Source organism: Ziziphus jujuba, chromosome 1 (assembly GCF_031755915.1).
Source record: "Ziziphus jujuba cultivar Dongzao chromosome 1, ASM3175591v1".
Lineage (NCBI taxonomy): Eukaryota > Viridiplantae > Streptophyta > Magnoliopsida > Rosales > Rhamnaceae > Ziziphus > Ziziphus jujuba.
Genome location: NC_083379.1, coordinates 38,128,215 through 38,155,100, shown reverse-complemented (window position 1 = coordinate 38,155,100; position 26,886 = coordinate 38,128,215). Strand labels below are relative to the sequence as shown.

The 26,886-nt window shown below is 35.9% G+C and overlaps 6 protein-coding genes across 10 annotated transcripts; 3 read left to right on the top strand and 3 right to left on the bottom strand.

Moving 5' to 3' along the window:
- The first annotated feature begins 865 nt into the window (after positions 1–865).
- LOC107432257 (DNA polymerase I A, chloroplastic/mitochondrial) lies at positions 866–9,723 on the top strand. Of its 2 annotated transcripts, XM_060815830.1 has the most exons (13): positions 868–1,285; positions 2,641–3,535; positions 3,725–3,916; positions 4,463–5,142; positions 5,682–6,159; positions 7,105–7,200; positions 7,447–7,539; positions 7,610–7,804; positions 8,316–8,408; positions 8,522–8,734; positions 8,806–8,895; positions 9,071–9,233; positions 9,269–9,723. In XM_060815830.1, the coding sequence occupies exons 1-12, from the start codon at positions 1,014–1,016 to the stop codon at positions 9,230–9,232; spliced, it is 3,459 nt and encodes a 1,152-aa protein (XP_060671813.1). In that variant the 5' UTR covers positions 868–1,013; the 3' UTR covers position 9,233; positions 9,269–9,723. The 2 variants fall into 2 exon arrangements, with proteins under 2 accessions (XP_048326510.1, XP_060671813.1); XM_048470553.2 differs by lacking the exon at positions 7,105–7,200 and having other exon boundaries at positions 866–1,285; positions 9,071–9,723.
- A 170-nt stretch (positions 9,724–9,893) lies between these two features.
- LOC107432268 (microtubule-associated protein TORTIFOLIA1) lies at positions 9,894–16,122 on the bottom strand. 3 transcript variants are annotated; one of them, XM_016043381.4, is made up of 7 exons: positions 15,072–16,120; positions 14,138–14,329; positions 12,653–12,755; positions 11,863–12,557; positions 11,419–11,581; positions 10,697–11,310; positions 9,894–10,224 (listed from the first exon to the last, which is right to left on the bottom strand). In XM_016043381.4, the coding sequence occupies exons 1-7, from the start codon at positions 15,810–15,812 to the stop codon at positions 10,027–10,029; spliced, it is 2,706 nt and encodes a 901-aa protein (XP_015898867.2). In that variant the 5' UTR covers positions 15,813–16,120; the 3' UTR covers positions 9,894–10,026. The 3 variants fall into 3 exon arrangements, with proteins under 3 accessions (XP_015898867.2, XP_015898860.2, XP_015898875.2); XM_016043374.4 differs by having other exon boundaries at positions 10,697–11,581; positions 15,072–16,122; XM_016043389.4 differs by having other exon boundaries at positions 10,697–11,581; positions 11,863–12,446; positions 15,072–16,122.
- Positions 16,123–17,100: 978 nt separating this feature from the next.
- LOC107432175 (uncharacterized) lies at positions 17,101–19,508 on the top strand. Of its 2 annotated transcripts, XM_025072340.3 has the most exons (3): positions 17,101–17,479; positions 17,593–17,673; positions 18,903–19,508. In XM_025072340.3, exon 3 carries the CDS (start codon positions 19,008–19,010, stop codon positions 19,506–19,508), a length of 501 nt encoding a protein of 166 aa, XP_024928108.3. In that variant the 5' UTR covers positions 17,101–17,479; positions 17,593–17,673; positions 18,903–19,007. The 2 variants fall into 2 exon arrangements, with proteins under 2 accessions (XP_024928108.3, XP_048326685.2); XM_048470728.2 differs by having other exon boundaries at positions 17,101–17,673.
- On the bottom strand, positions 19,505–20,321 carry LOC112491197 (uncharacterized). The gene has a single exon (XM_025072337.3). It carries the CDS (start codon positions 20,006–20,008, stop codon positions 19,505–19,507), a length of 504 nt encoding a protein of 167 aa, XP_024928105.3. The 5' UTR covers positions 20,009–20,321.
- A 1,998-nt stretch (positions 20,322–22,319) lies between these two features.
- On the top strand, positions 22,320–23,258 carry LOC107432350 (protein LHCP TRANSLOCATION DEFECT). The gene is made up of 2 exons (XM_016043478.4): positions 22,320–22,658; positions 22,838–23,258. Exons 1-2 carry the CDS (start codon positions 22,392–22,394, stop codon positions 23,093–23,095), a joined length of 525 nt encoding a protein of 174 aa, XP_015898964.3. The 5' UTR covers positions 22,320–22,391; the 3' UTR covers positions 23,096–23,258.
- LOC107432341 (chloroplastic lipocalin) lies at positions 23,123–26,863 on the bottom strand. The gene is made up of 5 exons (XM_016043466.4): positions 26,217–26,863; positions 25,418–25,544; positions 24,869–25,108; positions 24,296–24,586; positions 23,123–23,767 (listed from the first exon to the last, which is right to left on the bottom strand). Exons 1-5 carry the CDS (start codon positions 26,297–26,299, stop codon positions 23,489–23,491), a joined length of 1,020 nt encoding a protein of 339 aa, XP_015898952.2. The 5' UTR covers positions 26,300–26,863; the 3' UTR covers positions 23,123–23,488.
- Between the last annotated feature and the right edge of the window lie 23 nt (positions 26,864–26,886).

Genomic DNA, 26,886 nt, shown 5'->3' with positions numbered 1-26,886 from the left:
TATATATTTATTTATTTTGCTTGTGAAACACGTGTGAGTAGTACTAGTACAGTTTGAGTAGGGTAGGGCTTTCATGTTTTGCCTTTGCCGCTTCCATTGCCAGAGTTTCCCGCCAAGCGGCCGCTTGAGGATTGGCTTTGGTCACACTTGGATGCACCAAAGGCTCCACATTTTTTTTTTTTTTTTTTTTGGGTAATGATAAAGGCTCCACATTTTTAGTACCATTCTTTATTTTATTTATAATATATATTTTTAAACTTATAAAATTAATATGCTAAATATGGAGAAAAATACATGAATTGGAACAATTTAGTCACAAGGATGAAATTTATTGATAATTTAAGTCCCAAATAAATTAGTTATGGAACTTTTGTCAAAGCTTTTTCCCAACAATGATGCACCACCCACTAATATTTTAAATACAATATAATGGGATAATTGGGGAAAGGGATTTGACCAATAGTTGGATTTTGCTTTGAAGAGTTTGCAATGTCTTAAATATTGAAATGTTAAATGTGCTTTAAAAAAAAAAATGCCAAGCCATTATAGAAAATAAGAAATAAAAAAATAACTTGTGCTATATGAATTTAAAAAAAGGAAAATTCCAAAATAATAGTAAATGAATAATAACGAAAGTTTTGGAAGTAAAAATAGGTCACACAGGTGGAGGAGGACCACATAAGTGGCATATATGTAATATGTGTAACTTTGGAAGCCTGAATAGACAAGGTATTTTAATATATTTAATGTTAATATAATAAATAAAATAAAACCAGCAGCGGAGACAAATATTTGGCAGTATTGGCAGTCATAAAATTGTCCGTTAAATTGAAAATTGAGGGTTTTACATTTTTTTTTTTTTAATTTTCTACTCTTTTGAGGGTTTAGGCTCTTCAGCTTCTTCTCCAAGTTCAACTCTCTCTCTCTCTCTCTCTCTCTCTCTCTCTCTCTCTCTCTCTCTCTCTGTGTTTTCTTTTTTTTCTGTTCATGGCGTTGCCCAGCTGCTCGGCGTCATGTTCAGGCCCACTTGTCTCAGAACCCAAATAAACCCCCATCAAAACCCACCGTATTTACAGCTTTGCCATATAACGACACCCAGCCTGGCTCCTCCTTGTTTATCCAACTGTGGGAGTAAGCTCGGCAGAGTTACAGAGCTCATCATGGCTATGGGGGTCTCCTCGTCCTCCTCCTTCCAAACCACCATCCCTTCTTGGCCGCGCTCTTCCATTCTTGTTGCTTCCTCTTCTTGCTCGTTCTTCTGGGCTTCCTCTAAACCTCTCCACAGGTTCCCTTTTTTTTTTTTTTTTTTTTTTTTTTTTGACTTTTGGCTCTGTTAACAATGCTAGCTTCTTTCCTACTTTGGAATGTTCTTTGTCTTTTCATATTCTGGTTCTTATAGTTTTCTCCATCCCCATTTGTTTGTTTACTATTCTTTTATAATTTTTTTAAAAAAAATAAAATAAAATTTGTTCCTTTATAAATTAACATTAGGAAAATGTTTTTAGGTCCTTTGTTTTAGCTGTTTTTATGTTGGTTGCCTGACTGTTGTTCAATGTCAGAGTAGTTGGTAGAATATGTAAAACCCATTAACTAATATCTTTTTTCTGTATATATATATATATATATATATATATATATATATATTTCTTTTCAGCAAGTTACATAATGCTTGAGGACATTGTCATATTGCATCAATAATCTGCAATTTCATATAATTTTAAATTGGCGCAATTAAAATTTGAAGTTAGAAAACTCAAATGTGCTTAAAAAACAATAGACATACACTGGGAAATACGGGTTACCTACTAATTTGGATGCTTAAGATTTTGTGCAGATAGTTTGTTATAGCTAGGTTCTTTAACCATGATAATTAGTTTCTTCAATCATGTTATTTACCAGGTCAGATTTTCATGTGATGAACGATAAAACAAAGGAAACAAATTCAACTACTTGGAATGTTATTTTCAAAGGTTTCCACTAATCTTAGTTGCTTGTGTAGTTCTCAAGTTCCAGCACCTGCATTGCTTTTTTATTTTATTTTATTTTATTTTTAAGTAGGTATGTATGATAGTTACAATTCCTGTTGGCATTTGGCTTCTGTCACCGTGCTGAATATTGTAGTTCTGGCATTGAAAATATGATTATGTACAGTAGAATAATATCAAATTGTTTCTGTTGGCATTTGTAAATGTTATTGTGTCAGAAATGTCTACATCTTTTTCAACTGTTGCTTTCCAGATAAGATAAGTTAACATGGGTTATGGATACTTGTGTTTGTGGGTGTTTGTATTGTCCACTGATTTTCAAATACAAGCTCATATGTGCTGACTACTTGAAAAAATTGATTTGCATTAGCTTGGGGGTGACTGAGTTTAATGAGATGGAAGTGCTTGAAATAATATGATTATGAATAGGACAGCTGTGATGGTCTAAGTTTAATTTATCAAATATGACATGATTATTTTCCAGGCATAGTTCATAGAATTTTAGGTCATGCTTCCAATGATATAATATTCTTTCTTTCTTTGATACTTGTGATTTGGTAATCCATTAACATATGTAGAATAGAAGTAGGATTTGGTTATCATCTAAATTAACATTTTGCTGACATTCATTTTGGCATTGAAAATCAAATTGCAGTAGAGAACTCTGCACAATGCGGACTTCAAGTGTTACATTGCTTAGTAGTTCCCTTCAACTTAAACGAGATATGTTCTCTAACGCCAGTTCATTGGTTGAAGGAAGTCCCTTAGCAGGGGGAAACACATCTAGCTTAAGGGTTGGGATCAAAAAGGAATGGAGCAAAGAGGCTGAAAGGCTGCAAAGAGAGAAAATGAAAGTCCTTGGTATTAAGTCTACCAAAGAAAATGTGGCAAAATATGCCAAAGAAAAGATTCAGGGTGTTTCTGTTGATGAAGTGCATGGCTTTAGGAAAGAAACAATGATCCAGACACAAAACTCAAGGAACAAAATCCTGTCAAATTTTGAGGATGGGGGTACGAGGCTACCATGTGAACCCCATGGTCAGGATGAAAGATTTTCTCAAAATGGAAAATTTGATGTTGTTACAGAGAATGGTGCTCCAAGTGGGATGGCTTATGGCAACAACAAAAGTGTTGGTGTGAAGAAGGTCAATGGTCAAACCAGTGATGGTTCAAGACAATTGGGATTGTCCTCTACTAAAAGTTTAGAGAAGGTTGTCAAGTTCAATGGGTCAAAGTCAGGGAAGCTTATGGAGGCCAGGCCTAATGGGTCAAAATCAATGAAGACTGTGAAGCCCAAGCCTAATGGATCAAAATTGGGGAAGATTGTGGAGGGCACAAGAAAGACAAATTCGGAAGCTAATGTGGAAGAAGCTTCTGTTGTGATTAATAAGGATTCAGCTAAATCTGAAGCCTCTCGGCCAAATATTCATTCACGGCTGACTAGCATATATGGTAAAGTTCTTGTTGTGAACAGTATATCCGTTGCAAAGAAAATCGTTCAAAAGCTTACAAGTCAATACAGGCATCTTGTTCATGCATGTGACACAGAGGTATGTAATCTACTTCAAGTTTACCTTTAACTCTTTTTTCTACTTGCTTATGTTGTTTTAGGTGCAATAAAGAGCATCTACTTGGAATACCGGTGTCCATATTAGTGTTGGCATTGCTTCTTGGCCACCTGAAGTATTCTTTTATTGTCTTGAGTTACTGTCTATTTGCTTATAACAGTATATTAACAGGTGGCTAAGATTGAGGTGAAGCAAGAAACTCCTGTTGATCATGGTGAAATAATATGTTTCAGTATTTATTCTGGACCAGAAGCAGATTTTGGAAATGGGAAGTCCTGTATCTGGGTGGATGTTCTTGATGGTGGAGGCAAGGAACTTTTAATTGAATTTGCCCCATTTTTCGAAGACCCCTCTATTAAGAAGGTTATATATATATTTTTTCCATACTAAGATCCTCCTTTTGCAGATTTCAAATAGCATTTTTATTTTAAGAAATGAATAATTGTAATTTCTACCACCATTGAGTAGGTGTGGGTAGGTTGGGCTTAATACAAGATTAAATGCCTTGATAATTCTGCAATATAACTATTGTCTGCCTATACAGTTTATGAGCTGATGATTTTACTTTCCATTTGAATCTTTGGGATTAATTTGTTTAATTTTTTCGTCTGAGCACCCATATTCACTCTACTCTATTCACCAAAATCTTCCTTTATTTTCATTGCCTGGAGAGCGACTGTTTCTCACTAGACTGAGGTCACATCATTGAGTTGTTAGACATCGGTATGGAAAGTTGCCAGCATCCATTTTCTCTTTGCAAGATTGATCCATTTGCCTGTGTTTACTTGATCATTTTTTATTATTTATTTATTTCCACTTGGCATTATTTTTCACTGACCATGAGCAAGTAGGAAGATGTTCACTTGGGAAACAAACTTGAAAAATGAGACTTGCCTATTCCTTTTGTAGGTTTGGCACAATTACAGCTTTGACAACCATGTTATAGAGAACTACGGGCTTAAGGTTTCTGGTTTTCATGCCGACACAATGCATCTGGCTCGTTTATGGGATTCATCAAGGCGAATAAAAGGTGGTTATTCTCTTGAAGCACTGACAGGTGATCCAAAAGTCATGTCTGGGGCACAACTGTGTGATGAAATAGAGTTAATTGGTAAAGTATCAATGAAAACCATATTTGGCAAGAGAAAATTGAAAAAAGATGGAAAACCAGGAAAGATTGTCACTATTCCCCCTGTTGAAGTGCTTCAAAAAGAAGAGCGGGAACCATGGATTTGTTATTCTGCCTTGGATGCAATAAGCACACTTAAGCTCTATGAGAGTTTGAAAAACCATCTGTCCATGAAGCCATGGCAAATTGATGGAAACCTTGCTCCTGGAAAAACCATGTTCAATTTCTATGAGACTTACTGGCAACCATTTGGTGAGATTCTAGTTAAGATGGAAACTGAGGGAATGCTGGTTGATCGGGAATATCTTGCTGAGATGGAGAAGTTGGCCAAAGCTGAGCAGGAGGTTGCTTCTAATAGGTTCCGGAAGTGGGCTTCCAAGTATTGCAAAGATGCCAAATACATGAATGTGGGAAGTGATGCACAACTACGTCAGCTTTTGTTTGGTGGGACTCTGAATAGGTATGCATCATATGTTTTTCAGGTCAGCACCTGTTTAAAGATTCATGCTAGGAGATTTTAAATGGCATAAATGATTATCTAGCAAACTTTATTCTACTTCCCGAGAAACTTAGCCCTTGTTTATCCATGCATAAGAAATTTTTTTTTTTTTTTTTTTTTTGTGTGTTTGTGTGTGTGTGTTCAATAATAATAACAAAAAAAACTTGCTTGTTTGAATGACGTTTTCTTTTATGAAAAAAAAAGAAAAAAAAAAGAAAAGAAAAGAAGCTAGAAAACAATTTTAAGTATAAAAATCTGACTTTGCATATGGGTAGTTTAGAATATGCTGGAAATTTAACCTTTATACTACTTAAATATATAAAATGGCTTTTCATATGGGTCCAATGGAGCTCATGGATTTGCATAGGGAATTTAACCTTTATACTATGCAAATGCAGGGAGAATATCAATTAAAGCACAGTTCCTCCTGATCCTGTGAATCTAGTCACATGGATTCCTAGGGAACTTCGATAATTTAACTTGATTATTTCCTCTTACAGTAAGGACCCAAATGAGAGTCTACCAGAGGAAAGGGTTTTTAGAGTTCCAAACATTAATAAAGTGGTTGAAGATGGCAAGAAGGCTCCCACAAAGTTCCGCACTATTAAATTGCGTAGTATCGGTGTTAAATTGTCAACTGACTTGTATACAGCAACTGGTTGGCCTTCAGTTAGTGTTGATGCTTTGAAGGTTCTTGCTGGGAAGGTATCTGCTGATTTTGATATTGTGGATGATGCTGAAGAGTCACAGTTTGATGATGATATTGGAAATGATTATAAGGCAGCAACTGATGTCTCAGAAAAAGAAGAACCAGAGGAGCCTAAAGCTGTGGACTCATCTGCTTATGGAACAGCTTTTACAGCTTTTGCAGATTCTAAGTTGGAGGAGGAGGGAAGGGAAGCTTGCCATGCCATTGCTGCTTTGTGTGAGGTTTGCTCCATTGATTCACTGATATCCAACTTCATCCTCCCACTACAGGTGATTTCTGCTGCCTTATCATATTATTAGCTCATATATCATTACTTTAATTGCTTAACTAATATATTTGATGGATAATGTATTTTTAAATTTAATTGCTTAACTAATATCTTTGATAAATACTGTATTTTTATCCCATGGTACACTTTGACCTTTAATTGGGTAGTAAAGGTTAATGTGTCTGAAGGGGAGATGTTGGGTTCGTTTCCAATGAACACTTGATAAATGAATAATGCTGAATAAGTTAGTAAAATTTTAATCACTTAATAACACTCTTACTACATGAAGGAAAATAGTTGAGACTTTATTGGTTAGAGTGGTATAGAAAATAAACATTGGAGGCACCAAAGTACAAAGTAAACTTCGACTATAATGCAAAAGCTATCACAGTTTAGTTTGGCATCATGAATTATCATATAATTGTCAATTCATAGTCTATGTTGGACAAAGACTTTTGAATCCTAAGTTTATTGAAGCTGAATTTCCAAATTGTTGGCACAAAGTTCAGACCTGCCAGTTTGTCCATCTGATGATTATAATAGAAATGAAGAAAAATAATTTAGGCTGGCACTTATTTTTGGTAGAATCGACTTTCTAATTGCTTGTGATGGAAGTTGACCAAGTAAGGTGACAACAGACGGTTCGCCATGTATGTCTTTCCATTTAAAAGTGTTCACCCTAAAATGATGGTAACAGAAACTACTTTGACAATGTACCATTATTGAACCTGATGAACTTTGAATAGTTGATATAACCATGTGCCTTATGTATCATTCTTGCTTTTTGGGAGTTTAAACTCATTAATGATATACTGGTTTTGGCCTCCTAGCTGATAGGTGCCCAATTTCAATACTTGATATAAATATGTGTTGTGTGTGTATTATTCTTGCTTTTTGGAAGTTTAAACTCATTAGTGATATATGAGTATGGTTCTTTATACAACAGGGCAGTAATATATCTGGAAAGAATGGGCGTATTCATTGTTCATTGAACATCAACACAGAAACTGGGCGCCTATCAGCTAGGCGACCAAATCTGCAGGTTTACTTTTTGCTATCAACTATCCTCACAATCATCTTTATCTAAACTCAATACCAATGTTTTATCCAAGAAATTCATATTAAAACTAGGAATGATACTTGAATAAGTATATTTCTGTTGGTTACTATGATCACTGAATAAAGGTCAAGTTTCATGCCCAATATGTTTCCCTTTTAAGCAAACACATGTTTCCAACTATAATGGTTACTCCCAGGCATTCACATTCTTTGTTTTTTCCTGAACCAGAATCAACCTGCTTTGGAGAAAGACCGGTATAAGATCCGTCAGGCATTCATAGCTGCACCTGGAAATTCCCTTATTGTTGCTGACTACGGACAGGTTAGTTGTTTATATTTGTCAAGTTACTTGAAGAAATTTCATCTGTTAATGACTATGTATTAAACTGCAGCTGGAACTTAGGATTCTTGCTCATCTTGCCAATTGTAAGAGCATGCTGGATGCATTTAAAGCTGGCGGAGATTTTCATTCAAGAACTGCAATGAATATGTACCCTCATATTCGTGAAGCCATTGAGAAAAAGCAAGTGCTTCTTGAGTGGGATCCTCAACCTGGCGAAGAGAAACCTCCAGTACCATTGTTGAAGGTAAAATGTTTCTTGTCCTAGTCACCTAATCTAGGTAGTGAAGAGTTAAAGTAAAATAGTGAAGAAAAAGCAGTGCTTACCAGGCACTGAGAGAAGTTATATTCAAATATTATTATTAATGATTAAAGAAAAGCAAAATTACTATGCTTCATTGGGTTTTAGTATTAACACCTTAGCTTTTGAAATTTACAGTGTGATGCTAAATTTTCAATGCTTGTTTGTTTAATATTGAATTGTTATACTTAATAGAAAGTAATGTAGTTATGAGAGAAGATATTTTTGAGGATATACCTTGAGCCTCTAAAAATGTCTATAAAGATATACTTTTAAGAGAGGAAAGAGAGAAAAATACTTTACAATCCTATTCTTCCAAAAAGATACACAAAATGAATGTATTCGTCCAAGCAATGAAAAACAAGTTCTGGATTATCTTTTTATCTATTTCTTTCAAATCTATGAAGAAAATGTTCCAGAGTAATAGATTCAAATATGTATAATTTCTTTTTTTCAGGATGCCTTTGGTTCTGAAAGAAGGAAAGCTAAAATGCTTAACTTTTCCATTGCATATGGGAAAACTCCAGTTGGACTTGCTCGGGACTGGAAGGTACCCTTAAAGTACCAAAACCTTAAGGGATATTTTATTTATCTGTATTTTTTCTTTTTTCCCCCCCTCTTTTTGTCAAGTAGATCGATCCAGTTAGATCTGGTTGTTCTCAGGTTTCTGTAGAGGAAGCAAGAAAAACTGTTGAACTCTGGTACAATGAAAGAAAAGAAGTGTTGACCTGGCAAGAAGAACGTAAAAAGGAAGCTGAAAGAGATGGATGTGTTCGCACATTGCTAGGACGGGCTCGCTGTTTTCCTTCAATGCGGCATGCTACTCGTTCTCAAAGAGGTCATATTGAAAGGGCTGCTATTAATACTCCTGTTCAGGTTCTCTCTCTCTCTCTCTCTCTCCCTCTCCAATGAGGTCATATTGGGTTCTGATTCATTGAGTTCCACAGGGTAGTGCTGCTGATGTAGCCATGTGTGCCATGTTAGAAATATCCAATAACGAAACTTTGAAGGAGCTTGGGTGGAGGCTTCTTTTACAGGTTATCCATTAAATACCAGCCATTCAAATCTCTTGCTTCCGTTAAAAAGATGCAAAAGTATCTACATTTAAATTTTGTAGGAGTGACCTTGTCGCTGGTGATTTTACTTTATTATTTAAGAAAGAGGGATAGAGGACTTAAATAGTTTCTGGAAATAACATTGTTCAAAATTCAGGTTCATGATGAAGTGATCTTGGAAGGGCCATCGGAGTCTGCTGAGGTCGCCAGGGCTGTAGTTATAGAGTGCATGTCCAAACCCTTTGGTGGTGTAAATTTCCTTAAAGTTGACCTTGCCGTTGATGCCAAGTGTGCACAAAACTGGTATTCTGCAAAGTAAATATAATGCCATAGCCACTCGTTCTTTTTATTGAAAGAGCCTCTTGTGTTCTGAGGTCACCTTTTCAAATTATGGATCATGGATTCTCTCGGATAAGACTGCACAATCATCTGATCAGCTGGAGGCCTTAACATGACGTATCTGTTTTCTTGGCTGGTGTGAAATTTTCTGTCGCCTTCACATTTCAACCAAGGATTACTTCGTGAGAGGGTTTCAACCATTATACCAGAAAGAGGCTTTCAACCATTTTACCAGAAAGGAAAAAAAAAATAGAAACTTTGCTACTTTGTCGACATCATATGTTTCTTAGACCATGGGGATGAGGAGGCCGATGGAGAAGCATGCCTTGTATATAAGAAATTGTAAACCTCTAATAGGTTAATTGTTTTTCTTGTGTAATTATTATTGTAATATCATTTTTTTCTCCGCAAAAAAAAGTGGCATGTTCAACTACCTTTCGCTATATTTGATACGTTGTGTTTTGTTTCTTAGTTTTGTTCAAACTTCCAGGCAGACATGACAACCATACGAGCTTCTAGACAATCCACAAACCTGCACTCCGAGCGGAGGTGTTTCATGTTGTATAGTTTTGTATTTGTTATTCTCGTTTTATGAAGAATGTTCTCATCTTTCGGATTTAGTTGATAGGAGGTTTAAATCAGCAATCAAACAAGCAACTATCAGTAGGCAACAGCAAGGAAAAAAGAATTTGTACAGGAACTATTGATCATCAAATCACCCACTGCAAAAGCAAGTATAGAAATCAAATACCCAATAGAATCTGCAACTAGGAACTATTTATCACCCTGTTGCAGATCAATTCGCCAGGCTGATGCTAACTGCATCAGAAGTTGGTCAGGCATCACACCTTCCCAGTCCTCCGGTGGATCCATTGCTAAAGAAGCTTCGTGTAAGTTCAACAAAAGCTCTTTCTTCACTTCCATGGGAATTCCTAACACATCAGGTCCATGTTCCAGCACTATTTCTGCCAACTGCACAAGATGGACAATCAAACTAGAGGTTAAATTTGATTCAACTTATGAAGCATATCCATAACCAGACACCAAAAGCAATAAAATTGAGAATATTGCCGTTCAACAATGCTTCACAAACTAAAATTTCTATCAAAAACCAAAAAGGCTGGTATGTTGGAAATTTGGATTTTATTATTGCGTCCACCATATTCAAATCCTATCATATTCAAATACTTTCCTTAGAAACTCATGTATAAAATATGAACTAAATTACATCAGATTCAGTTATTAAAAGACCACCTAACTTAGCTCTCCAAGACAAGTTCTGGGAAAGAACCGCCAATGATCAAGTTTTAAGAGTCATGTTAATTCATGACAATAAAAATAGGCATAAAAGAATTACTATATTTTCACTCTGGCAGATCAAGAAGCAAGCAACAAAAAAAGAGTATTTCCCAAGTCAATTATGATTTTGAAAATAAATTTATACCTGTTGAATCCATGACAAAGAGATATCAAACAAGTTCTGCTCTGGTAAAAATTGTCCAACGGCATGCAGGACCTCACTTGCTATTTCATTTGAGAGTTGGTCAACCACCGGACCCGTTCTGTCCATTAGTTTCACAAGTAAGATATCATCTCCTGTGGACAAAACTTCAGCGTAGGCTGAATCCATATCACTCACTTGTAGGGCATCCATTGCATTACTCCAAGAAGTCCAGACTGGGTCCCGCTCTTGTGCAACATTATCATCTCCCATAGCCTCTGCAGTCAGTTCTGGCATAGCTATTCTTGCTGTCCGAGATGTACCATTGTCCTCTCCAGCCACACGAATTGCTTCCAGGGTTGCCTCATCCTTTGAGGCTTGCCAGACACTTCTTGCAGAAGGCCCCTCACCAAGCCTAACAGGTCCAGCTCCTTTTTCCCAACCTCTCCTGCTGGAAACCTGATCACTCTCATGTTCTGATTTGGGCGACCTACCATCCATAGCACCACCAGGTAGAACCCTCCTTGAGCCAATCTGCCCATTTCTGGAAGCACCATATGTAGGAAAATCCCAAGCCTCAGACATATCTGACCTCCATGGGCCCCTTCCCCGCATGCCTGAAGCAATTCCATCAGTTTGGGAAAATCTGTCTACAAAGGGAATCCGCCCATCCCCACCCCTTCCAAACTTCACACTAGAGTAATCAGGGAATCCATTATACTTACCCAAAGGTCTGTTAGAAGATCCCTCAAACCCCATTGCGAAATTACCACCTCTCCTTCCAGATGATATTGATAAATCCCGTGCCATGTCTTCAACAACTCTCTCAAGGCCTCTTACTCTGTTCTCCAAAGTTACCATGCTATCATGAGAACCTCCCATAAAATCCTACAATACAAAAAATAAAATAAAATAAAATAAAATAAAATAAAAAATAAAAAAAAATTATCATGCAATCTCTCAAGATGGATACAAATTTAGAACCATTTTTTAATACAGAAATTGAGAATACTTGCAGAGTGACTACAGGTCATGTCCCACTGGTAATGCCCTCTGTCAACAGGGGATTGACCCTAGGTTCAACTAAGGGAGTAGATATGTGAACCCCTCAGTGCCAGTGTGTATACATTGACTACCAAAGTAAAACAAGTGAGAGTGAGAGAGAGTACCTGGAGCATGTTCATCAGATGAGCTTGTTGTCTCTCCAGCTGTAATAGTTGCCTCTGGATAACCAACCAATTTCCTTTATTATTAAAAGATCCTTCAGATTGACCATCAGTTTTGGAGAAACCTGCACGATTGCTGGATGACTCCCTTATGTCAGTCTTATCATCAACATCATGTGGTCTCATTCTGGAGTCTTTTCCATTTGCCTTTTCCTCTGGCAATTTCTCCCTTCCCAGATCATCGTGATCTCGTTGTTTAGGATAAAAACCACCAGCTCTATCTATGCTGCGATACTTACTACTGAATGTTCCATGAGAATCATCAGATTGGACATTTCCAATGCGGTTTGACCTTCCCTTTGAGTCTGTATTAGTAGGCTCTGATTCCTCCTCATTATGTGAGTTTGAAGAACTGAGATATCTTCGCGGAACAACTACTTCTACTGGTAATTCACCAGAACCCCTGGTTTCAAGCTTCTGGAAGAATTCTGGGTTTAGCTCTTTGTCTGATAAGGCAGGTGTTTTCTTCTTCAATATTACAACTGCTTTGTCGGGAATATTACTACCCTTGTCTTTAGTTACAGAATCTGAAGTAGGGGAAGAATCATTAGATGATCCTTTTGCTGATGGCTCTATTCTCTCAGCCTTTTGATTTTTCAGCTCATCTTTTCCTGACACCTCAGCTGGTGCAGGACTTTCTTTATTTATAATATTACCCAAAAGGAAATAAACAATAAGACTCACATAATATAAAACATATAAACATATATTTATAAATATACTACAAGCTTACCATGAGATGAGCCTTTTTGATCATTGGGATCTCCATCTCCTTTCCCCGCAATCATTTTCCATAATTGCAATGCTTCGGTCATGCTGTCTCTGACAGGTTTTATCTATGAAAGGAATAAATCATGATTAATCGAACCCTGGACCAAAAGAAACTATAATTGCAAAACAAATTTTTCCAATTCCATTTAGCATTGCATTTACTGTTATCATCCTCAAAACTCTGGCATGCTCCTCAGTTATACAGATTCACATGGGACCTTAGGACCTACTTGCGATAGCTAACATAAGGAAACAATAATAGAAATATAATACTTTGAACTACAACACGAGAATGAAAACAATTATATACTCAATACATCAATAGTTTCTTAACCAATTAAAGATCAGTTGTCCATTTTAGGAGTGCCATTATATTTCCATAACTTCAACTAGTGTTTCTGGATGATACACATGGTGTATCTGATTCATCTCATCAACAATATAGTTGAACTAATCTAGGATAAGATTGTTAGAGAATCCATCCATAAGTCATAACAAATCAGAGCCTAAAACCTTTCCTCATAAAAATTGCCAAAATTTTGTTATCTATTTAATCACATTTCTGCAGTGGAACATTATAATTTTGTCTTCTTTTGAGAGTTATTCTATTACTTTTTAAATAAATATTCGGTGTAAAGTACTATGAAACCTTAGTACCTGGGCGGGGAAGTATAAAAGAACTGTAACAAGAAGATTATGCCAGATTTGGTTTCAGTTTAAACAGTTCTCTGTGTCCTTGTTTTAAAAAAAAAAAGACAAAAAAAAAAAAAAAAAAAAAGAAACATTGAAACCACAAAAAAGTAGATCCCCTCCCCCCCTCTCTCTTTTTTTTTTTTCTCAATCCCCTAACACCAACTTTTATTTTTCTCTCTCTTTACATATGTAATTTAATTTTACCACTACAAGATTAAAAACCATTTCCAAATTCTATATCAAACACATGTTTTCAAATTTACAAGTCACCATAATCCATTAGTTTGTTTAAAATTCATATGCAAACTATTTTCAGATCACAAACCGAAAAATAACTACTTTTCAATACTAACTTCTAGTCACACAACGATACAAGAAACATGGACTTCACCAAAGTAAAGAATGAAATGCATGTATCGAAATTCTGAGCTCTCAAAAAATATTCCACAGTAGAAAGAGTAAGAACATTAAAAGTAATAATACTCTGTCTCCACCAAATTCAACAGTCCAATTAACATCTTAGTATGATACCTTGAGCAAAGAGGCGGTCTTTCCTGCTCTACAGTCCCCTTAATACTATTACTGAGAGTACATAACAGTTACTAGTTACTTGCAAATCAATGTTAATAGGTGCATTGTTAACCTTGGTAATCTCCAAGAAATAATTGAAATGTGGAAATTAGTAATTATCAAGCAGACACAGTCAAGAAGGGAAAAAGTATTATGCTTAAGAAATATGACAGCAAAGACCAACCTTGTCAAAACGAGAGGCCTCAAGCACAGTCAGTGTAGAAGCAGCGCCATCTTTAATTAAGTTGCTTGAATGCAGTGCTAAGGCTATCAATGCATCAGCTGCAGCTTTACGAGTTGCCCAATCTGAACTTCCAAGGCAGTCATGAATGCTCTGCAATAGGTTATCCAAACACTGTGGTGCAATTGCTCCTACCTGCAACAATTTTATACTTATTTGGATTGAGATCCTTAATATATATAAATGCCTTTCGCAATATTCATTCTTACTGTCGCACAATGAACATAAATTGCTCAATATCAACAAAAGGCTATACCGTAAAGAAGCAATTTGAAACACAAAATAATATCAAAATCTGTGCACAAAATTTCCATGTGGATGGCTGGAGGATAAAAACAAATGAAACAGCGAAAGACGAAAAGCTCCACCCACTGCTATGAATTCGTACAATGGATAAAAAAAGAACACCAACAAAAAGAGAGAATGAATCTTTTTTTCTCGGTATGTATGAAGAAGGAATTCCAAACAATCTGCAGTTGAATTTGGACTGAAATTAGGTTCCTTTTTCTTGAATTTCAAACTCTGTAAAAGTGTAAGATTTTAAAACAACATCATTCAATTCGCCATTAACAACCGTTACCATTAATTTGAAATATCATTTTGGTGAATTACTAACAAGATAGCCCTTCTACAATTCAGCCAAAAAAAAAAAAAAAGGTCTCTGTGATTCTCCAAAGAAGTTCTTTGCGGAATCTCAAAAGAAAGAATACGATTTGCACAAACGAATATATTGTTTCTCGCTCAACTAAGATAGCCTAGTATCTAACAAATTCTGCTACCAACCCAAAATGCTTCGTTATCCACACAAATATATTCACAAAATTAGACAATGCACAAAGAAGAAATGCTAAATTTTAAGAAAAGAAGCACCGTAAACCTGAGACAAGCTCGAGACTACGGGCAAGAGCGCAGCTCTGGACAAGAAGTTGGGATTGTTAAGCAACTTGCAGATCCTGGGGCACAGCTTCTGGAACGCCGCAACAGGTGGGTTCGAAGCGCACTCCACCATCTTAGCCATACACATTGCAGCACCGGATTGCACCCCCTTGTTCTGCTCCCCCATTGCCTCAAATAGAGGCTTCACGAACAACGTCACCACCGACCCAAGACTTCCATTATCACCACCATTTTCACCCTTCAAGTACTGCGCCGACAGAGCCCCAATGGCATCGCGACACGCGTCCTTCACTCCCGAATCTGCATCCTTGAGCCTCTTGACAATGTGGGCAATGATTTTGGTCAAGTGGGTCGATGTGGAATCGCCATGGGAGGCACAGACCGTCGCAAGCAACCGAATGGACTCCTTTTTCACTGCCGGTTTGGGGTCCGTGGAGGCTTCGTAGAGACAATTGAGGAGCATTGGAATGCCCTCCGGTGAGAGGGTCTGGATAATCTTCTCGAGGTCTTCAACCGCGATCTGGTAAGTGTCTCGGTCTGAGAGCTTGGAGAGGGAGGTTAGCATCCTTTGCTTGAGCTCGACCATGGCAAGGTGGGACGACAAAGACGATGAGGTAGAGGATCTCGAAGAAGAAGAAGCTGGTGGTGGTGGTGTTGAAGTTGAATGGTTGTGGTTAGGGGGCTTCGTGGGTTTTGAGGTTCTGGGTGCATGAGAACTCATTCTGGCCAAATGGGTACTTCCTGAATAGCAGAGAGGAGTACTGGGCTTTGCAGTGGAAAATGCAGATGTGGATTCTTCGATTCAAAGCCTGAAGAAGCACAGAGAAAGTGTTTCGGGGGGTTGAGTGAGAGCAAAGGCTAATTAATTAGCACATAATCATGTCAACCCAAAATCAAATCGACGCAAAAAGCCGATGTGAGATCTGAGATAGTGAGTGAGAAAGAGAGAGAGGGGTTAAAATAGGAAAACAGGCCAAATTTGGCCAATTGGTTTTTTGCTTTGAGTTGGAGCTTCATCTTTGAAATTATGGAACTTTATGTGGGTCCGGGTTGGATTTGATCTTGGCCGTTGATTTGTATGACTTTTTTGTTTTGATGGTCAATAGTTTAAAAGGGTGATGAGAAGTGGGAAGCAAATCGTATGAGGAAGCTGCAAGAGTACAGTTTTGATTCAATGAATAAATATAAGGTAGCACATGAAGGATTTGGAAATTCAATTTTGCAAAATAAAATAAGGCAGAGTGGGTAAAATGTGTTTGTTAAAAGAGTTGGGATTTTGTTTGTAATGGTAGCCCAGGTTGGTGATGGAAGTTGAGTCAAATGATTAAATTCCAAAGCCTTAATATTTCATAAATGACATACTTGTTTTATAATTTTTAAATGTAAAAACTTGAAAAAATCGTGCCGTTGGAATATTATGTTGATTAATATAATGATCATATGGTATCATATGCAACAAACAAACGAGAAAAGATTTAATATCTCAATTATATGCAAAAAAAAATACAAACCAGGCCTTCTCAGAGCCTTCAATATAGACCTTTGGGGCCTAAAAAGCCTATTTTTCATTTTCTCTGTTCTTTGTTTTGGGCCAGGTCGTAGCCTTATGCGTTCCGATTTGATCAATAGATTCATGCGGTTTAACATATATGTCTTATGGGTTGAATTGATGAAACATTATTGATGGTTGATTGTATTTGAAGGAAATCTATCATGTTGACAATAATAAAAGCATTAGAAATTTGGTGAGATATACAAAGACTTGCAGAAGTTGATTGATATACAAAAACTAGTAGTTTCTTTATGTCAAAATCATGTTTTATATCAAACTACCGAATTGTCTGTAATTGACAATGGGCACCAAGTCTTTTTCCCTTTTTTTTTCTTTTTTTTTTTTTTTCTTTTTATCTTTGTGCTGTGAACAACGGACACCAGGTCTTTCGACAAAGATCATAGCCAAAAAAAAAAAAATTTTTTTTTTTTTTAAAAATGTCTTTTGATATAAGGATGAGATGATATAATTTCCCTGTTTTATTACCCAGATTTGCTTTTTAAGATTAAAATATAATTTATTATCTTATTCTCTAATTTAACTTTTTTTCTAAATTATAAATCACGTTGAAAAAAGTGATAGCAATGATTAACCAAACGTGCTCTTATAGTAGTAAAGAAAACTTTATAGTACGTTTACATGGCAAATCATGATTGTTTACAAAATAAGCGCAGTGTAGAGGTTGTTGTTTAACGAAGAAAAAGCCAACTCCACGATTCTTCATAACTATGATTTAGTGTCAGATTTACTGCGTTGGGATTTGCGTTGACTGTCTTATACAGCACAAGCAAACAAGACAGGAAAGTGCGTGAAAATTTTGGATATCTTAGTTGAAGGTGACATGAATCATCCATGTGGGAATTTTTATAATCCAAAGAAAAAAAATTGCAGATCATCCATTTACAGAGGTTTCTGCTTCATGGGTTTCTCTAATATTTTACTTTTTCAGATTTAGCTAGTGCGCTCTCTCTCTCTCTGTGCTTGTTTTCTAACAAATTCGGCTCAAGATATTTCACTCGCTTGCTTGTTGGTATGCTTCTAATCTTCATCTTTTATGATTTCCCAAGTACATATGGTATTACCTCTATTAGATATTTAGATCTTAGTGTTTGATTCTCTGCGGCAAATTTGATGGTAGGGAATCAATATGGAGCTGTTTGTTAGATTTTGTGGCTTAAAAATCAAAAATGATGTTTTAGCTCTTTTTTTTTTTTTTTTTTTTTTAAATTATAATCTTTTCCCTGCATTTTCCAGAGTTAGATCACTGGTTTCAGGTCTACATGCCAATATTTCTGTTCTAAATTCGTGCATTTGATTAACCATCCGGTTAGATAGATTTTAATGTCAGTGTCTTTATTTCAGATAAGAAACTGTACTTGTCTTTTCATCTGGGTACTTTCGTGTTTAGGATTACACATTTTATATGGATTTATTTCTGAACTGTGACTATTTTTCTCCAGAATATTGCCTTTTTACTCTTGGATAACACTTGGAATTGGCCTTTGAAGCAAAAATTCTTCTCCTTTTTTTTTTTTCGGCCTTTTTTCTTCTTTTTCTTGTGTTCCTTTCTTTTTCCTTTTTGGGGAATGAAAGTCACAACTTTATTATATATTAATTTGGTTTGCACTGGGTTCAATTTTACAGATATTTCATAGATCTTTTATAAGAAAGGTTTTGGACCCATGTATGCTTTGTTAATTGCTGCCAGTTTGAGGCTATTTAGGGGTTTCATAGATGCCTCTAGCGAGTTGCCGATGAAGTTTCTTACATGTTGCTGATGTGTACGAAACAGAGAGAAATTTGACTTGAATCCTTCGAAAAACTAGCTTTTTGCTTTGTACATTATTCTATTTTCAGAGTCACTAGACAATGCAAAATATCTGCTCCTATCCTCACAGCATTAAATTCTGTATCTACTTGCGCATGAATTTCCTGTCTAGTTAGTTTCCTTTTAACTTGAACCTGCGTATTTTCTTTGAGCTGGTGCTCTATTGGTTGTTTCACTTAATATCTCTCTCTTGGGTCAGGTTGGGTTTGCATGGTTAGCACTTAATTGATTTTGGACTGATTGACAAAGTCATTACCTATTCTTTTTCAATGACAATATTTATGAGCATTTCTAATTGTAAACCTCTTACTAGTGACTGTAAATTTTATTGAGGAAGCTCTACTTCCAATCTGAAAAAAATAAGCTACATTACTGCAGTTAGATATATCGTTCACATCTAAAAAGCGTTGGCTGGTTTTGTTACATGACAGGCACTTGAACTGCATTGATTACCTTTCCCAAATGAGAATTTGATCACCAAGAAATTCCCTGCTAAAGGAATTTGCTGAGACCTTTGATTGAGACTAAAAAGAGACATGGTTCAGTCATTGGAAGCTATCAAGGGTGGTGGAGGATCTATCAAGGTAGGGGCTACTGGGACTATAAGTTCCCTGATGACAAGGGAATTGGACTCCATGAAAGCTTCATCTCAGAAGCCAGTATCTTCCAGAAATAAACCTCAAACTGGTCCTGTTTCTGTCCCCTCTGGTAGTACAACTCCAAGAAGACTACAACCGAGAAAATCATCGGATGAAGCAAGCAGCAGTGGAAGCAGCAACTACAATAATCATATAAACCCTGATTTTTCTCGGAAAGCAAAGAGTTATCCTAAAAATACACATCGGATTCCAATGCTGGGTTCTGATAATATAACTTTAGATAGAACTCCCAGTAGGGAGAAAACTGACAAGAAAGTACCTAACATAGCTGAAGTTGTGGACATAAAATGTGGAAACTCAGATAAAGCATGGACTAGGCCTTTAACAAATAAATTGAAGAAGCTGAGCTTCTCAAAGCTCTCTGAGAGCATTATTTAAGCCTGCAACTTCTCCACATCTGATTTCAGGTTCCTGTAACTGAAAGTGTAAGTCCCAGTTGGCTGATTGATGTCTGAAACTTCTATAGTAGAACACATGCTTGGAAGGTGTCTGCTGCCTCTCTTTTTCTTCTTTTGGGTTGCTAATGCTGATCCAAACGTGGGTCTGGAATGACTATATGAGCAACTAATGTCTGCAACGTGAGACAGAGTCTTCTTTGAATTACCTTGGCTGCCCAATTCAAGCTGACTGAAGTACTCAATTTCTTTCATTACGAGGGAGCCGACTGTGCCTCTGGTGCCGATTTCTAAAGGAGTATATGCAACCATTTCTTCAGCATCTCTTGTGGAAATGTTGCTAGGTTTATAAATTTTCTCTTTGTTTGGAGTAGAGGAGGAGCCTTGCAGGCAAAGAGAGGTGGTTTTGGATCTTGTCTTGGTGGGGAAGTTGCTTTGAGTTTGAGACATTTGTTGTTTAGACTTGGTGAGTTTCACTGACATGACTTCTTTACCTTATGTTCTTTATCTAAAAAGTGAACAGGTTTCATATGTTGATTCGGTCAAGGATTGGGTGGTGATATATAAAGTCACCATATTCATGTGGTTGCAGTTAAAAACATTTAAGCTTCTTGAACTACTTTACCACTTGCCCTTCATATTTACTAAATTATGCTTGCGTTGCCACATTTTTGGATCATGACCTTCAATATTAGTGTGTCGTTATCTTATAGAATTATTGTGTGTTTATTATGTGCTGTTGTTTCATTGTTCAATCAGTACCAAATAATGGCTATGAAACTCAAAAGGAAGAAATGGGTCTTTTTTCTCCATTCTAAGTAAGCTGTTGTTTTCTTTTCATGTCTTGATTGACAAGGGATAAAAAAAAATATAAATATATATATAAATATAAATATGAAAAAATAAAAAATAGGGTGGTGTTTGGTCAGGTAAAACAACTTTTAAGTGCTTTTGAGTTATGGGACAAGTTGGGGTTCATTTGATTTTGCTGGTTCTCTATCCAAAAGTTCGAGTTTTGTATCAGCTTTGGAGTGATTTTTCTTTACTCAAATAGTTATGAGCATTGTTAATCTTTTTCTCCGTTCCTGTTACACTTTATTGATGACAAAACCAGTAAATGAAAATAAATTATCTGCAGAAAGGGGGAAGCAACTGTATGTATTTAAAGATGGCCGGTGAATTGATTTCAGCTTTTATTTTGCAATAATTCTGGAGATAGACAAAAAGATAAATAATTCTAGATATTTTGCAATCTTAAGTTTCTTCAATCAAATTAAGCACCTTTCATGAGCAAAGCAAAAGATGGGTCAGTTTTGTTTTTACAATGGGAGGTGGTATAAATGGTTTTGCAAGTTTACCAATGCTTAGGGTATAAGCTTAGGCAAAACATGCTAAAAGCAGAGGTTAACTTTGGTTCAGGCTCTCCTTTTTATTCTTTATTTTCCTACCTTCTCTAATATAGCGTATATAAAATATACATACATATATGAAATTTCCATTATGCAAGATCTGAACTAAATTAAAGTTGAGGAACAACATATAAATGTTAATATTAAAGTAGAAAAAAAAAAAAAACATATAAATGTTAATAGGTGTCTATTAGCACTAATAAGATGTTAGACTCACGAAACAGTTAAGATTTATCCATTTTATTAGCCCTTGTAGGTTTTGTTCATGGACTTTAATTTTAATCCAAGATCCTAAATAAAATCCTTATTGTTGTATGTATATATATATATATAGAGCAAAATTTATTCGATGGCCACTCTATCTCAGTCCCCATCTCTTAAAGTCATCATTTATCAATTTTGCTTTTGGGAGAGGAAGCAACCAAAGCATTGTGCAAGTAGAGACCAGAGAGAGATTGATAATAAATGTGTTATAGTCAATGTACCACCTAGTAGCTTCTATAATCTTGGTTAGGTTGTCAGCATAAGACTTTCCTTTCCTGACAAGGTGGTCTTGCAATTTAGTCTGATTACATTATTATGGTAGCATCATCAATGCCAATTTGCCAAAAAGTAAGGACCAACAAATCAATTTCAATCAGATTCATCTGGCCATGTACCCTCCCTAAATACATTACATTTATGACCAAACCAAGAAAAATAAAGCAGTTATTTTCCAATCTTAACAGGTTAAATCTAAAACCTCTTATATAAAATAATAATAATAACAATAATAATAATAAATAAATGAAAATAAAAATAAAAAGGAAAATGCCTTGGATTTTTACCTTCAAGTTCTTCTGTAGGTGATGATCAAGAAAAAAGTTCTGTGCAAGTTGAGGAAAAGTTGTGAGAGAGACAATTCTGAGGGGAACCAAAAAAAAAGGAAAAAGAAATCTTTCTAAAACTTCAGCTATTCTTGGAGTTCTTTTTGGTTTAAGAAAAGTTAAGATAGATACTTTGAGCAATCTAATATTGTTTTTTTCTCTTTTTGGACGTGTATTAATTTTTTTTTTTTTTTTCAGGTGAGACATTTAAATTCACATTTATTTATTAACGCAAAACAATTCTCTTTCTTATAATTTTCATTTTCGTAATCCCAGTATTTAAACAAAATCATTAATTATATTAGAGAAAAAGAAATTCCAAAAACATAGAATAGAGCATAAAGTTAAAGAACCAACGGTACCCCAGAATAAACAAGTATAATTGGACAAATATGACATTCACTTCTAAAAGTCAGCAAAATCTAACATCAAAAATTGGTCAACCACATGAACGATGAAGATCATTCTAGCAAAGCAAGAAAGATAGTTGTGAAACACCTTAGCATAACTTCACTTAGAAGTGAGTGGATAGGAAAGCTTGGGAGTGATAACGCTTGAACGCTGAGTTACAGTTCATTCTGCAACTCAGTTATGGCTTCCATACCATGTACAACTGCAACCCACCTATCTTTCACCCCCAAATCCTTAACTTCTCTAGCTTCTGTGCCCAAATTCAATACCCAGTTTCTGGGTATCAGAAAAAATCTTGGTTGTTTCAGACCCTCTAATATTGGACCTTCCAACGGCTACAGAGCCAAGTGTTGGTTCAAATTTGGTAAGAACGGTGTTGATGCTGAAGGTGCTGGTATTTATGGAAGCCAATCCCGTGATGATTTTGACAGAGATGATGTTGAGCAGGTTTTTGGTTCTCTTTCTACTGGGTTCTGCCCAGATTCAGTCCTTAAAATTTCTGCATGTTTGAATTTTTGGAAAACAAAAAAATGTGCTTTCGTTTTGAATGAGAATATTAAGTATTGCTTTAGAAGCAAAACATGAAAAGAAAAAAGAAATTGATTTTTGAGTTAATTTATTGGCAGTATTTCAACTATATGGGGATGCTTGCTGTTGAAGGTTCATATGATAAAATGGAGGCTCTTTTAAGTCTAAACATCCATCCAGTTGACATTTTGCTGATGATGGCTGCCTCTGAAGGTGACAAGCCAAAAATCGAGGAGCTACTAAGAGCTGGAGCTAATTACGATGTTAAGGATGCTGATGGAAGAACTGCAATTGATAGAGCCGCTAATGATGAGATTAAGAACTTCATTCTTAATTTTTCTGCTCAGAAAGCATGATTTGGATCAAATTTCTTTAATTTAAAGTTTTTATTTCTTTTTTTTTTTTTTTCCCCATTTGATCTTCAATATGTTGTCATTTTCTGATTTGTTTATGATCGAAGTCTATAGAACATGAATGCATGGAGGGCTTCAACAATTTATGTTCTTGCCTACTCTGTCATCTTTGGCAATTTTAAAAGACAACTAAATCCCATGTGTGCATTATAAAATATCATCAACGTCAATGAGTATTGAGGATTTCTCTGTGAAAACCCAAGAAAAACACTTTCTTTTATGCTTGCAGACATAGAAATTACGCTGAATAATTACTGGCATTAAGAAAGAATAATTACACTGCCAAGTTGCTATAAATACACACAAAAGTGGGCAGCTTTGTTGAGGCCAACGGAACTACTTGAAATATAGCTCCACAAGCTTCTTCAGAGTGTCAAAGACACTAGTAAAAGGGTTGAATGCAACAGAGCCTTTCAATTCCAGATCAGGAAACTGATTTGTTAGAGCCTGTTGCATGCCTGGCATTGACATCATTGCAGCTAGCTGGCTGTTAGACACTACTTCACAATCTTGTGGAGTGTCTTTGATTTTGCTGGGGTCGTATCCAAAATTGGCCAAGTAGGATTTGTATTTCTCTATGAATTCAGGACCAGGGTTAGGAGTCCTTGAGTAGATCTGAAAATTTTGAAGACAAATGAGCTTTAAGTGATTAATCACAATGCATATTCCGATATCATTGACAGGAATTTAAAAGGTTGTACAATTATGAACAAGAGCAGCCATATATCAAGTTTATCAATATAATCTGTATGTATTAGTAAGTCCGAGATGCTGTTTGGATGATTAAGGAGAAGCTACTTCTGCATATCAAAAGCCAAGTAGCCAATTGATTCTATGTAGTAACAGAGCAATACTACCATAACAAAACTTGATGTATAGCTGCATTGAAAGAGCAAGTTTATTTGATGATTAATAACCAATACAGCATAAGTTAACACCTAATGACATAAACTAGTCAACAACGAGTGATCATTACACATCCAGTTGCACAACATCATCCAAAATCTACAGACAAGATTTCAAGACAAAGACCAGATGTATTGATAATGGACTTTGCAATCGAATATATCTTTGTGACAAGACTAGATATCTTTGTGTAACATTCTTATAAGTTGCAGGATACTTTTCGAATGAATTAGTTACCTGTACAAAACTTGTGTCCTTTGCCCCTGAAACTAGAGCAAAATTGTCGTAATCCGTTGCAATCACATCATATGGCTCCTTAGGAATAAATGGCAATGTTGGAAAACGTAGATAACATTTCTCTTTAATCATCTCCCGCTTTTCCAGATCTGTTGCATTTTTCTTTAAATCATCTTCTGATAGGCATTGAACATTTCCCCTTATGCCCGTAATATATCCATCAGGGCCCCCATGAACACAAAAGGTATTAACCTGGATGGCTGGTGTCTCCCTCTCAAATGTATACACACCCTGCAATTCAACGATTTGCAATATTTTAGCAGCTGGAAACAATGTTGGTAAATTCTGACTGAAAGAACCTCATATTTGTCAGCAATAAGAAACACAAATATGTGACACATAAGAACCATCTTTATTTGTACTTAGACTGTTTGCCAGGAGCTTCAAATTGATTTTGAAATGTCAATAGCAAGTATAAATCTTTTGCAGCCTTCTCTATACATGTCCATACCTAAATCTTTTGCAACTTTCTCTATGCATGTCCATAGCTTGATGGAATAACGTTAACATTACCTGGGTGCAGTGGCAGTCTTCCTGACCTTGTCCAGCAAATCCACGTTTAAGTGAAGCTACTTCAAACCATCTTCCAGAATATCTAATAGGGTCAAAATTCTTCGCTGTCATGCCTCTCATCATCATTAGCTTCCCACCTCCTTCATTTGAATCCTCATTGAGTGGAAGAGTTGGAATATTATCAGCAGCATTTGCAATCTGGCATATATTTCTGTACTCGGATGCATCAGCTGCAACAGGCTACCCAAGAAAATTGTGGGTCAATTATAGCAACAGCAAATGCATCATGTATCCTCTAGCTCTTGCAACACCAAACTGAACAAGTTAGTCTTCTTCTAGTATTTACCACATGGATTTGTTCTTTTTCCACTATTCATGGTAAAGATCTTGCTGAAATCATGGCACTACCTTTATGCAAATGTGAATGTTTGATGCATTGTGTAATGTGTTCATGTTCACAACCTAGAGATAAAAATCTTTACTTCCGCCTTAAGTCAAAATGTCAGGATATAAGTTACTAGATTAATAGAAGACAACGAACCAACTAACCTGGTTTATTTGAGAGATAAATATTAATGAAGCTGTAAGATTAGATAAAACATGTCTGCTCAAGAGTTCACTAGACACTGGGTGCTCAAAAAAAGAGCACTTCACCACCATTTTACGAGGCTGTCCCCTGCAAGAGTATGATAACAAAAACTCATCTTTGTAAACAAATCTAGAGACTAAAGATTACTTGGTTATGAATACAGAGATCTATAAGGCAGTGACTAAAATAATATGATTGGTTTGTTCAGTATCACAGGGGAATTGTAGACTGGTCATTTAGGATCATAGGTCAAATGTCACAGATTTTGCATACTGATTAATTGTATAATGTTAATAAACATGTTTCCTTTGGATAAAATTTACAGCATCCAACAAAATGTATTCTTATTTTGTAAGAATTGCATAATGCACTACTTTTCTCAATTTCTCTTGACCCATGCCAACATTTCCATGACAAAGATTCTTCCTTTCAAGGAAGAAGAAAAAGAACAAATAGATTAACAGCCAACCCAACATCAAGCTTCCAAAACAAAACCAATTTCTATATTATTTCCTAACGCGTTCTGAGCAACCAAGAAAAGCTTAACAAGAACCATAGAAGCCACTGCAACAAATTTAATACCCCCACCAAAAAAAAAAAAAAAAAAAGAACCCAGAAAAGGAAAAGCCAAAAAGTACATGAATTCCACCGTTTTAGTATAAAAAAATGAAATAAAAACAAGAATTTGATAAGCTATTATCTAACGGTCAAAGAGAACGGGGATAAAAGACGGAAAAAAGGGAGAGAGAGGTAACGAACCTGGAGGTGGATATAGGAGGAATAGACGAAGAAGAAGAACATCGAAGGAGAAGAGGGGGTGTGTGTAGAAGAGCTTGCACCATTGTCTAGTTTCTTTTTCCAAAGCGTGAATTAAGCTTTCAAGTTCTCTGTTCTGTCTCTTCAAGTGGTGGGTACAGTGATCAGCTCCATCCATTTACAACTGCGAAGCTCCTCTTGTTGTTAAACAGGTATAAACAAAAATCCTAATGAAACGTCATCGTCCCTTTCCCGGACTAAGGTTCTGATGTGGGTCCCCGTTAACGACCAGTTTCCATATGTACATATGGTTACTGGAAAAGCCATCTTCAGCAAGGGCCTCTATTCACATACATTAGCTGTCCACACAAATCTCAACTATTCCCCATTAGCTTACCTAATCTCAGTCTTTTGCATAATTCTTTTTCTTTTTTTTTAATACATAATTTTGGAAACACAGAAAAATATTAAACAGAGAAAAAGGGCAAAACTAAACTTTTCTTCTTCTGTTTTTTTCTCTTTTTTTTTTTGGGCTTCAGTGTGTGGATGAGATTTACTCTTGAATTAATCCATGTATATTTTATGCTTATGCTGCAGTGCAGCCTCTTAAAATTCTTCTTTTGTTTTTAACAAATTGAAAAGCAGAATTATCTTCCACAAATTTATTTACCAT